Source organism: Pinus tabuliformis, chromosome Q (genome assembly GCF_031772625.1).
Source record: "Pinus tabuliformis cultivar Carrire ecotype Pingquan chromosome Q, CPIR1, whole genome shotgun sequence".
Lineage (NCBI taxonomy): Eukaryota > Viridiplantae > Streptophyta > Pinopsida > Pinales > Pinaceae > Pinus > Pinus tabuliformis.
Genome location: NC_142296.1, coordinates 708,496,487 through 708,510,002, shown reverse-complemented (window position 1 = coordinate 708,510,002; position 13,516 = coordinate 708,496,487). Strand labels below are relative to the sequence as shown.

Sequence of the window (13,516 nt, the reverse complement as noted above, 5' to 3'; positions counted from 1 at the left end):
CAAGGTCTTGGAGGGTTTGTGACACAAATGACTTCTCTTTTTACAATGTGTAACATGCCCAAATGGGTCTTCAATACATAACATTGACTCAGTAGACTTTATGACTTGATGACCAATCTTAATAGCTCACAATGGGAGATTCAACTAAAATAAAATTCCTTGAGCATGAAACCCATGACTCAACCATTACAAACTTATTTTATTTCTTTTCTTCATTACATCAGTTACATAAAATCATGATTACACTTGTCATTATGAAGATCAAACCTAGTTACACTTTTCAACATATGGGAGGTTTTCGAAACTCAAATATGAATAACACAAAGAATTCAACAATCAAACGACAAAATTATAACATAAATGTGAAGGAGATGAAATTATTTATTATTATTTAGTGTCCTAATCATGGTATGTATTTAGCCCTGAGGGCTAGCTCAATTGGTCGAGTACCCATCATTAAAGCACCTTAATTTTCTATTGAGAGGTCACGGGTTCAATTCTCTCGACGCTCTTCACCCTTAATCCTTAAACACCTACCACTAACACATAATAATTGATGCTTTTATCATAACGGCTAAAATATATAACCTATCATCTATGTTACCGATAACCATTATATTTCCAAATACTTACAAGCTCTATTTCTCAACCAATAACTTATATAATATATAACCATTGACCATGTGCCTTGTAATCCCTAACATTTATCAACTATCCATTAACCCTTATAAATCATAACTCCATATCCCTTAACCAATATGGCAATTAACCACTATTACTCATAATCTCCCTTTCATTTAACTCCCAAGTCCTATACGCTTTAAGTGTCTTTTTTCACTACCCTCTATAACCTCCAACCTTACAATATCTTATACCCTTGATAAACTTAAATCCATACAACTTCTGAACCTTATGAATTGATGAGCTATCACTGCTAAAAAGTAACCTTATAAATAATAATACAAGTAACCCTTAAACATTAACCCTTAACACTTACTTTTATTGCCATAAATCCTAAACCCCAAAACTTAACCATTTGAACCCCTAATAAAAAATGTTTAGTATATATCCTTTATCATTATCACTCCTAACTATAATAAAACTAACACATAACATTATCACCATCATGCACTAAGCCCTAATCAACATAATATTTATATTTAAACCCTTATAACCCATCACTCTTATAATATTTGGTTCATTTGAAGCTAAATTCACTTCCTTGGATAACACCTTAACCACTATAACCACCAAAACATATATTTGTTGACCCTTATAGCTCCAAATCCATGGTATCACTATCCAAATCCTTGAACCTTTAACCATGGTAAGGCTTACAAACTATAAGCTCTAATTTATGTTACTATTAACCTTTATAACCGCCCAACCCTTGTAAACCAAACCTCTATATCCCCTACAACTCCTAAATCCTAACACCCGATGACTATATCCCTAAATCCCTAATACTTGTAGCCATACTCCTATTATCTAACCCCATTAAGCTAAACAAAATAAACCTTAGTACAATAACACTTTCCCCTAACTATTTTACATTTTATAACCCCTAATCCTAATATTTATAAGCCATGACCCATATCAACCCTAATCACTTAGCTTAAAAGGTTAACCCCTATAACTTCTATTGATCCTCATCACAAAAATAGATTAACCCTATATTCTTAAAACGTCTAACCCATGTAGACCCTAAATTATATTACTCACGTTATCCTTGATTCCTAACTGCTATATGGCATAAGTAATTAACTCAAACACTCATAATGCATAACCTTTTCTAACCTTAAGCCATGTAACTCCTAACTAACTATAACCCACAAAACCTATAACACTTAACCCCTAACTTACTAAAACCAAAAATTAGTGAGACTTATAGCTTGTAACCCTTAGGAAAATTGACCCTTATAACTCCTAATCCTTAACCATTACTACTCCTAAACATTAACCCATATACCCAGACCACTATAACTACTTCAACTTATATCATTTAGTGCGTATTATTGCAACCTTCATATATATTATCCAATATGACTCTTAACCCATAAAGCCTCCAATTCTTAACTACTATAACCATCAAATCACCACTAACCCCTATAACCCATAACGTTAATCCATAACATTGAAACACTTTTATATATTAACCACTATGACCATTAACCACTAGAATTCTTAAATGATTAATTATTATTACCATGAAATGTCCCCTAACCATTATAACCCCCATCTCTTATAACTTGTAGTCCTTATCAATATACACTCTATTCTCAAAATTTCAGCTCCTAAACCATATAAACTTTATCTACTATGCCTCCTAATGATTTTTTTTTTTATAACACATAATGCTTATATCCCTTAATTATAATCTATGTTTATCCACACATTATAATCAATCATCTTTAAAACTCGTAATTTTAATGATTATAATAATCTCTATCCACTCTAGAAGCTATCCTATAACCCCTATAACTGCTAACTACCAATATATATAGCCCATAACCCATATAAATCCAAATCACTAATACATGTCGTATAACCATATCAACTTTTACCTTTCATACATGTCCCCCCCACCATTATCATGTATCCCCTAATCTTGAAACCCTTAAACCATAGAATCCATATCCCTTAAACCCTAACTAGTAATAGGTATAACCCTTAATCACTATAAATCCTTTATCATTATCACCCCTAACCATAATACAACTAACACATAGCCTTTTGGCCATTTCAAAAATAAAAATTCATGTCAAATGATAATTATAAAAATAAAAATAAAAATGATTTAAAATAAAATATATATATATATATATATATATATATATATATATATATATATATATATATATATATATATTTATTTATTTATTTAAATTTAAAATATTATATATTATATATTGTATGTTATATGTAATATATTATATATAATAGGTCCACAAACATTGTGTTGATCATTAGAGAAGGCATTTGAAAATGAATTGTGTTTAAAATTAGGTGGAGCACGAGAGCATCGACAAAAAATAAGGTGGAGCATGAGAGCACTGCACGAGAGCATTGGCAGAAAGCTAGGTGGAGCATGAGAGAAAAAATAGACTAGCAGAGCATGAGTGGTGGCACAAAAGGCATTGAGTGGGCAAGTGTTCCACAGGTGGTGGCACAAGGGTAAGGTGTTCATATCTTCGAGAATAAAGAGATGGTGGTAAGCACTAATCCCCCTTTATTTCACCACAATTCATGTTCTTTTTACATAATTTCTGATAAACCCTTGACTTCAACTACCCTTGTGTGTATTGGCCTTCCCGGGGTTCCTCTTGAACCCTTATTGCGTTTGAACTTTCCATATTTGGCGAGGACCTCTCGCTTGGCCAATATTTACATACACTAGGTCAATTTTATTATAGCGGCGTGTTAGTTTTACAATGCATTATCACTATGAATGCAATGATGGGGGTGTGTGAGTTCTTAGATGCACAAGAACTATAAATGAAGATTGATTTTATCCCCATTTGCTTATGTTTTTACTTAGATGTTTCAGCTAATAAAGTTTTAATAAAAATGTGTTATGAAACCAACTCACAAATAGATAGATCAACAACTTAAAAATTATCCTCTTTGAGGGGAAACCTCCTTTACATTACATAAATGAAAAATTCTTGGATGATTCATATGGAAAAACCTCCTTTCTATATATAGAATTCTAAGGGTCACAATATAATGAGAGCCTACATAAAAATAATAATGTAAGGGCACATCAATAACAATAGTGGGCTTCTATGGGGCACATTAATAACAATATGGGAGCTACATGGGCACAATAATAGCAATAAGGGGGCTACACTAACAATAAGGTGATACACTAGTATTATAGGGTCCTACCATGCCCCTCTCCTTCAAAAAAGTGTTGTCCTCAACGCTTGAGTAGTTCTGGATGCTTCTGTATAAAATTATCATCCTCCCATGTGGAATATTAAGCGGGTAAGTTCTTCCACTGGATGAGATACTCTTTTGCAACACCTTGTAAGGACCATAGTACTTTGGTGATAATTTATTATCCTTCTTAGCTTACTTGAGGGACATATGTTTGTATGGTTGTAGCCTTAAAAATACCCAGTCACCTACATCAAAACTTCTTTCACTGTGATGTTGATCTGCCTATTCTTTTATTCGATTCTGCGCCAAAGTGAGGCTATCCTTTAAGAGTTGGAGAACTTGTTGTTGATGCTCTATGTCATCTTCCACTATTTTAACCTTAGAATTTTCTCTTAAAGATGATGTGATGGATGGTGGATGATATCCATAAAGTGCCATAAATTGGGTCATATTTTCTGTAGTTCGGAAGGAAGTGTTATACCACCATTCAGCCAGAGGTAACCACTTGACCAATTATGTTTTCTTATCAGATACAAAGCAACAAAGATATCCTTCCAACCATTTGTTCAATATCTCAGTTTTTCCATCAGATTGAGGATGATAAGATGACCTATGAGCTAATTGAGTACCCAGGAAAGAAAATAATTCCGTCCAAAAAATTCCATTAAAAATGGGATCTCTGTTGCTTACAATAATCTTTGGGTTTCCATGTAGCTTTTGAATCATTTCCATAAATTCATTAGCAATTTTAATGGCTTTAAATGGATGAGATAATGCACAAAAGTGTGCATAATTGGTAAGTCTATCAACTACCACCATGATGACACTCTTTCCTTTGGACTTGGGTAAACCTATGATAAAATCCATTGAAACCTCCTCCCAACGTTGACTTGGAATAGATAAAGGTTGTAACAGACCCGGGGTCTTAATTGTCTCAACTTTATTTTGTTGGAAAACCAAACATTCCATTTTAAGGGAGAGGTGTGAAATTCGAAAAGAATCTTTTGTTTGAGTTGGGAATTCTTACAAAGCTATAAGTTATCTTTGTACCATAATGAATCATTTTCCCAGTTGAATGTATCAGATGTACTGGGATCTTGCTGTAACTTTTGAATGAGTGTCCACACTTCTTCGTCATTCTTCCATTCATCACTTGCTTCGGTTATCTAAGCCAGTTGGATAATAGAAATGGCATAAAGTAATGCTTCCACATACTCATCCTTTCTTGAGAGTATATCTGCAATAAAATTTTGCTTCACTTTTTTGTAGATGATTTCAAAGTCATAACCCAACATTTTTGTGACCCATTTTTGCTGCTCTTCTGAAGATAATCTTTGTTCCAAAAAGTATTTAAGACTATCATGATATGTCTTTACCTTGGAGTGTCTTCCCATTAGGTAAGTTTGCAATTGCTTTAGTGCATGTAGTATTGCCAACATTTCCTTCTCATAAATAGGTGTTTGTAAATACTTTCCTTTTATTGGATGAATTTCAAAAGAAATGGGTCTTCCTTCTTGCATTAAAACAACACCAATTCCATTTCCCGAGGCATCGCATTCAACAATACTTTTTTTTGTGAAGTCTGGTGTAGCTAAGATTGGTGCTTGGCACATTGCCTCTTTAAGATGTTCAAAGGTCTTAGTTGATTATGGAGTCCAAGAAAATGCATCTTTCTTCAATAATGTTGTTAGAGTTGCTGCTATTCTCCCATATTTCTTAACAAACTTGTGATAATACCCTGTCAACATGAAAAAACATCGTTTATGGTTGTGGGGATTTTCCATTCCTTAATGGATTTAATTTTGTTAGGGTCTACCTTAACACCCTCATGACATACAGTATGACCCAAATATTCCACCTCCTATTCTCCAAAGAGACATTTGGAGGTTTTTGCATATAATTGTTTCTCCTCCAATAGTTTGAGCACCTTGTCAACATGTTGAACATGATCCTTCCAAGACTTGTTATAGATTAGTATATCACCAAAAAATACTAACAAAAATTTTCTAAGGAAGGGTTTGAAAATGAAATTCATCAAACCTTGAAATGTAGAAGATGCATTGGTAAGGCCAAAAGGCATGACCAAAAATTCATAATGACCCTCATGAGTTTTAAATGTTGTTTTGAGAATGTCTTAAGTATTCATTCTAATTTGATGATATCTCGAACAGAGATCCAACTTGGTGAAGTAAATTGCTCCATGTAATTCATCAATGACAGGGATGAGAAATTTATCTTATAGTGAGCTTGTTGAGCTCCATATAATCCGGATACATGCACCATGATCCATACTTCTTATGCACCAATATTACTCGAGCCGAAAAAGAACTTTGACTAGGTTGAATTATACCGAACTCTAGCATTTCTACAACCATATGTTCAGTTTCACTCTTTTGGGAATAGGGATATCTGTAAGACCCAATGTTTGGAGGAACACTTCATGGAATTAAAGGAATAGCATGATCATGATCACGAATAGGTGGGAGGCCTTTGGAAGTCTCAAATACCTTGGAATGATTGTCCAAGACATTTTGGATATTTCGAGAAATAAAGATTTCGATGTTTGAACCTCTAGTGTGCATAATTGTGCAATTATGCCTCGTTGTTCTTTCTTTAGAAGCTTTGTCATGCTATTAGAGCTAATTATCTTTCTTAGTTTCCCCGCAATACCCCTTAATTCAGCTTCCTTTCCTTCCCAAAAAATTTCAAAAAAAGTTCTTGAAAATTAAAAGCTATCACACCCAAAGATTGTAACCATTGGAATCCTAGTACAACACTAGAACTGCCCATTGGAATAGAGAGCATCAAACTATTCAATTCATATTCCCCCATGGTTAGCTTGATATAATGGAACTTTCCAGAGCAATTTATAGTTCCTCTATTTGCAACCATCACTTGACTCTCTGGTGCTGGGTATAGGAAGCAATTAAATTCCTTGACTATCTTACAATGAATAAAATTATGGTTACTACCCAAATCAATCAACACTATTACCTTTTTCTTCTTGATATGTCCTTCTATATTGAGAATTTGAGGAGTGGTAATTCCTGCCAATGCATTACAAGATATGGTTGGACTCATTTCTTCTTTCTCTAGTGTTGGTTCTTGGTGTATATCATCTTCTTTTGAAGTTTATTGCTCCTTTTCCTCCCCTTCCAAATCTATGTAAAATAATTTATTCTCTGCACACTCATGCCCTTTGGTGTATTTGCTATCACAACTGTAGCAAAGTTCTTTTGCTTTTTTTCCTTCCAAATGTTGTAGTTTCAACCTTGTCTGTTATGGAAGACTAGGAGCAATAACACTTCCATCTTTATAGTTGTGAGTTGTAGACTTTGTTGTTGCTGTTATCACCCCAAGAAACTCTCCTAGGTTGTATATTGGAGATGCTCGGGAGCATTACAAACTCAACAAAAATGTTGGAAATATGGTGGATGAATGAATGAAATGCGGCATGTTCAAGCCAGATAACCACTTCTACTGTGCTTAACCCCAGAAATGGGTGAACACCCCCAGACTACAAGGCTTTAGACCACCAATTACTCACAGCTTGAGGATTAAGTGGACATGGAGAATACTGACCACACCTGCAGATGCACAAGACCATGTGATGGCCGACTGCAACCAGTAAAGAGGCCTGCAAATCTATTTCCTAATGCACAGATAGGATGACAACTCTCTGGCACTAAAACAATAGAAACCTGCATACACATTCAACAATACTAACTAGATTCTAACACAGAGGTGGGATGACAACCCCTCTACTGCTAAACATCAAAGCAGATTAAAAATGCATAACAGGCACAACCTGGACAAAGAAGAAGAAGTGGAAAGTGAGCAATTAACAAAAAAAGAAGCTTGTATTAGCTGAAAATGAAGACCAGACACTGCAGGTATCACAGTGGTTACAGTCCCCAGAAGTTGAACCTTACATAAAAATAACATTCATCCCCCTCTCCGTGATTACATCTGTTTTCTGGGTATTTATAGAGTTTCTTTACAAAAATGTTCTGCTGTTCTATGCGTGGAGGGTCATAATTGACCACCAGCCGCTTTAACTCTCCGCTGGAGTCTCTGCTACAATATGCTTGCTTTAATTTATGAATTTGATGTTATTTGGCACTCTGCTGTACTTTTAGAGCAGGTGAAGTAGGACTCCATAACTGATAAATGCACTGATCTGCTCGAGGCTGGTCCTTTCCTTCTCGGCCATGCTTTCTTGTTAAATGCAGTTGTTGAGGATTTATTACGTCGAGAGTTGGAAAACTGGCCACCTTCTTCCTTCAAAGAACAGAATTGGCTATGGTCACGGGCAATATGGCGAAGGCATGAGTATGACGGGAACAATTATCGGCTGTTGGATCGCACAGATGAACGACAGAGATTGAATTGGAGGGAGATATCAGGAGGAAATGAGAGTGAACAAACACAAGCCGTTAGATCGTGGGTGGATAGATCCGATGATGGAGGAGCGATCGCAATATCGGATTGGCGGAAGACAAAGGGCGGAGCCATAACACACATGGGTGCGATTTGCGATAGCGATAAGATCACATCGTAATGTCGTATCGCTGGAATTCAGGGGCGAAACCTTAAAACACACATGGATGCGATATGCGATAGCGATCAGATCACATCGCAATATCACATCGGCGGAAGACAAAGGGCAGAGCCATAACACACATGGGTGCGATTTGCGATAGCGATCAGATCGCATCACAATATCGCAACAGTGGAAGACAAGGGGAAAAACGAAGGCAGCAGGGTGAAAGGGAGTAAGCAAGGTGAAGGAGAAGGAGGAGGATAACCGGTGCAGATCTATTTTGAGCAGGAAACCAAGGACCGAGCTTACTTCCATTCTTTGAAAATCAGCAACATGTAGTAGAGCTAACATTGGCTCCTTCTGGGGATGAGATCCTCCCTGTGAGGTCTCAAGAACTGCAGACCACTACCTTCATACAAAATCAGTGTCAAAACCATTGTCTAGTATCCATTGGGCATGGAGTCAACTAAGCCTACAATGGAAACCTGAAAAAGAAACTGCTTACAATCGTTAAGGCCAGAGGACCTTAGGCAACATAATTATTCAAAAATTGGCCAACTGATGGGCCACCTAAATTGTTTCTCCTGCTCTCGGCCCCTTCATCATAGAGCTGCAAAACATGATTTATTTGATCCTCTACCTCAAAGAATTTAGGAGATTTGAGCTTAATGGGCAGATATGGATCAAATTTCATTTCCCCTCTATGTATTTTTCTCCTTGGATGTTTTTCATGGGAGCCTTTGTACACCTTCTAAATAACCAATGTTGCTGTGTACCTATTCTTGTCTTCCGTGGCCTGATCCTGATGCTCCTTCCTGTGATATTTTCTTCTGCTGAACGATCTTCTCAAGATCAGGCATTGGTTCAATTGATGGTTTCTGAAGATATCTCCGAACATGCCTCACCAACTGCACCAGAACTGCAAAGTGGAGTCGCCAAAGGATGGTCTTCCTCTAGTGGAGTCGCCAGATAGATGATTACAACCAAAATATGTGTTCAAACCTTGTCTATCATAAAATTTTGAAGCTGTGTCGTTCTCCCAGGAAGTTGAGCTTCAATTCACCTCTCCCCGACAACGGCACCAATTAATGTTATCACCCTAAGAAACTCTCCTAGGTTGTATATCGGAGATGCTCGGGAACATTACAAACTCAAAAAAAAAGTTGGAAATATGGTGGATGAATGAATGAAATTCTACATGTTCAAGCCAGATAACCACTTCTACTGTGCTTAACCCCAGACATGGGTGAACACCCCCAGAAAACAAGGCTTTAGACCACCAATTACTCACAGTTTTAGGATTAAGTGGACATGGAGAATACTGACCACACCTGCAGATGCACAAGACCATGTGATGGCCGGCTGCAACTAGTAAAGAGGCCTGTAAATCTATTTCCTAATGCACAGACAGGATGACAGCTCTCTGGCATTAAAACAATAGAAACCTGCATACACATTCAACAATACTAACTAGATTCTAACACAGAGGTGGGATGACAGCCCCTCTAATGCTAAACATCAAAGCAGATTAAAAATGCATAACAGGCACAGCCTGGACAAAGAAGAAGAAGTGGAAAGTGAGCAATTTAACAAAAAAAAGAAGCTTGTATTAGCTGAAAATGAAGACTAGACGCTGCAGGCATCACAGTAGTTACAGTCTCCAGAAGTTGAACCTTACATCAAAATAACATTCATCCCCCTCTCCGCGATTACATCTGTTTTCTGGGTATTTATAGAATTTCTTTACAAAAATGTTCTGCTATTCTATGCGTGGAGGGGTCATAATTGACCACCAACCACTTTAACTCTCCGATGGAGTCTCTGCTACAATCTGCTTGCTTTAATTGATGAATTTGACGTTCTTTGGTGCTCTGCTGTACTTTTCGAGCAGGTGGAGTAGAACTCCATAACTGATAAATGCGCTGATCTGCTCGAGGCTGGTCCTTTCCTTCTCGACCATGCTTTCTTGTAAATGCAGTTGTTGAGGATTTATTACGCCGAGAGCTGAAAAACTGGCCACCTTCTTCCTTCTGAAGCAAAGAACCGGCTATGGCCACGGGGAATATGGCGGAGGCATGAGTATGACGGGAACAATTATCGGCCGTTGGATCACACAGATGAACGACGAAGATTGAATTGGAGGGAGATATTAGGAGGAAACGAGAGCGAACAAACGCGAGCCGTCAGATCGTGGGCGGACAGATTCGACGGCAGAGGAGTGATCGCAATATCACATTGGCGGAAGACAAAGGGCGGAGCCATAACACACATGGGTGCGATTTGCGATAGCGATCATATCGCATCGCAATATCGCATTGGCGGAAGTCAGGGGAAAAACCTTAAAACACACATGGATGCGATATGCGATAGCGATCAGATCGCATCGGCGGAAGATAAAGGGTGGAGCCATAACACACATGGGTGCGATTTGCGATAGCGATCAGATCGCATTGCAATATTGCAACAGCGGAAGACAAGGGGAAAAACAGAGGCAGCAGGGTGAAAGGGAGTAAGCGAGGTGAAGGAGTAGGAGGAGGATAACCAGTGCAGACCTCTTCTGAGCAGGAAACCAAGGACCGAGCTTACTTCCGTTCTTTGAAAATCAGAAACATGTAGCAGAGCTAACAGTTGCCATAATTTTGCTATCAATTTTTCTTGCCAACATAAATTCCTTCTCCAATGAATTAGGTTCCCAAAGGCGAACCTCGTGTTGGGTGTTATCCTTTAAAGTCCCTATGAAGACATCAATCCTATGCTCCTTTGGAATATCATTTACCATTATATTAAATTTTTTGAAGTCCTCAATGTGCTACGCCATTGAACCCTTTTGTTTGAGATTGATCAATTGGCTAAAGAAGGTGTTGCTCTTTGTATCCTCATAATGTATTATCATTTCCTCTGTAAAATTTGACCAAGTGACAAGTGGTTTACGAGAACAAAGCCATTGATACCATACAAACTGATTGGGTTCTAAATATAAAGTTTCAATGCGTATCTTTTGTGTGTGTTTCAAATTATGGATATCAAAATATTGCTCCATCTGTAGTATCCATGTTAGCAGATCCTTTCCATCAAACTTCCTCATATCAATATTTTGAATATGGTGGATCTTCAATCCAACGTTGGATTCTATGAAATCATGATTAACATTTCTTTTGTTCTTATCATGAGTTTCATCTAATACCTTTTCACCATTAGGAAGCATTTATTGTAGCAACTTTGTCTAACATTCCTTCAAACCTTCCATGTCTTCTTTTAAACCATTCTTCAATTCTTCCATGTCACCTTTCATTTTTTCGTCTATACCAACCATATTAGCTTTCATGCCATCCTTCAAACTTTCCATGTCTAATTTTAAACTATTCTTCAAACCATCTATATTAGCTTCCATTTCATTTTTGGTTACCCTTTGTGAGAGCGAAATTTGGTTCACTTGATCTCACAATTTTGATATATCATGTTGCATTTCTTCCTCTTCTTCATGTGTCATAGAAGAGCTTTCTGGTTGCTTACTAGGTGTGTCCATTTTTTTGTTTTTTGTTTTGAGGCATTTTTAAATCAAAAAATGATATATGTGCTTCGCTATGCTCTTTGAATCACTTCAAATTTACTTTTCAAACAAAAGTCATGAAAAATTTAAAAATTACACACCTTTTTATTTCTTTTTAGGAGCTTAATCTTGAAATGATTGTAGCTCTGTAATTTCAGATCTCCAAGTTCCGAAATTTCTTCTTGTGGTAGCTCTCTAAGTCCTCTTTCCAACCCCACAATTTTGATCAAGATTAAATTCTTTAAGAAAGAGTTATTCCGAATCTCCCACGATGACCTGATTATGGACTGGTTCAGTAGAACGAAGTTGTACGAGATGCCATTTGTCACTGTTTCAACCTTTGGCCCTGAAATTGCTACACGAAAAACTAAAGTCCGTTCAATTCAACCTCTTTTTACAAAATTCAAATTTGATGCATGAAACGAAATTTATGATGATTTTACCTAGGTTAACTGTTTGAGACAAAATTATGGAGCCCACAAAAACCCTAACTTCCTCAGAACAAATCTCTGAAAATGTAGTGAACCAAGATCTGAAATTTTTACACGAAGTTCTATGTGATTTTGGCTCCACGTGGTAAATTTTTCAGCTTCTACAACCTCATAGAAAACAAGTTATAGTAAAAATTCCAATATGACTTGTTTGAAGAAGCGAAACCCTAGAATCCAAAGCTCTAATACCAAATGTTATGCAACCAACTCACAAATAGATAAATAAATGACTTAAAAATTAACCTCTTCTAGGGGGAAACCTCCTTTACATTACATAAATGAACAATTCTTAGATGATTCAAATGAAAAAACCTCATTTCTATATATATGAGTCTAAGGGGTCACAATATAATCAAAGCCTACATAATAATAATAATGTAAGGGCACAAAAATAACAATAGTGGGTTTCTGTGGGCACAATAATAACAATATGGGGGCTACATGGGCACAACAATAGAAATAAGGGTGCTATACTAACAATAACAATAAGGGGCTACATTAGTATTATAGGGACTTAACAAAATGTGCTTCCCATGCTAAGTAAGGAAATAAAGTAGTTTTAGTTCCACTTCAAAGGGCATTTCCCCTCTTATATGTGAGGATTGCTCCATAAATGCATAATTTTACCAAAGGCAAAAATTTGAACCATTCACGGATTTTACACCCTTGCAAGCCATGCAAAACTCTAATATGAGGGAAAGAAGCATTTGAGCGAGGCTCTAGGGTGTTTGAATGTTATAAAGGGACAGTGTGAGAATGAATGAGGCATAGATAAAACTTCTTGTATTCTTTCCATTTGTTTGTGTTTTCATTGATAGAACTGGTGGGCATTAATGGTCTTGATTTTTCTCAACTCCTTCTTGGAGCCCTTCTGGTGTTAAAGTCGATATGAATTGTGCATGCTTCTTAGTTTAAGTTGAAGAAAAACCCCAGGAAATGCACTGATCAAGATAATATGACTCAGAAAACACTAGGATAAATCGACATCCCATTCATCCCAAGGAGTGTGCAACCATGCAGGTTGATATTGAAAAGATTTATGAAGATACC

General features: G+C 36.7%; 1 protein-coding gene across 1 annotated transcript in view; it reads left to right on the top strand.

Moving 5' to 3' along the window:
- LOC149221513 (uncharacterized) overlaps positions 1 to 8,443 on the top strand; it is a 74,671-nt gene extending 66,228 nt beyond the window's left edge. Inside the window, exon 3 of the mRNA XM_089387399.1 lies at positions 8,115 to 8,443. Within this exon, the coding sequence (XP_089243525.1) occupies positions 8,115 to 8,443 (329 nt within the window). The remainder of the gene's footprint in view (positions 1 to 8,114) is intronic.
- Positions 8,444 to 13,516: the final 5,073 nt, after the last annotated feature.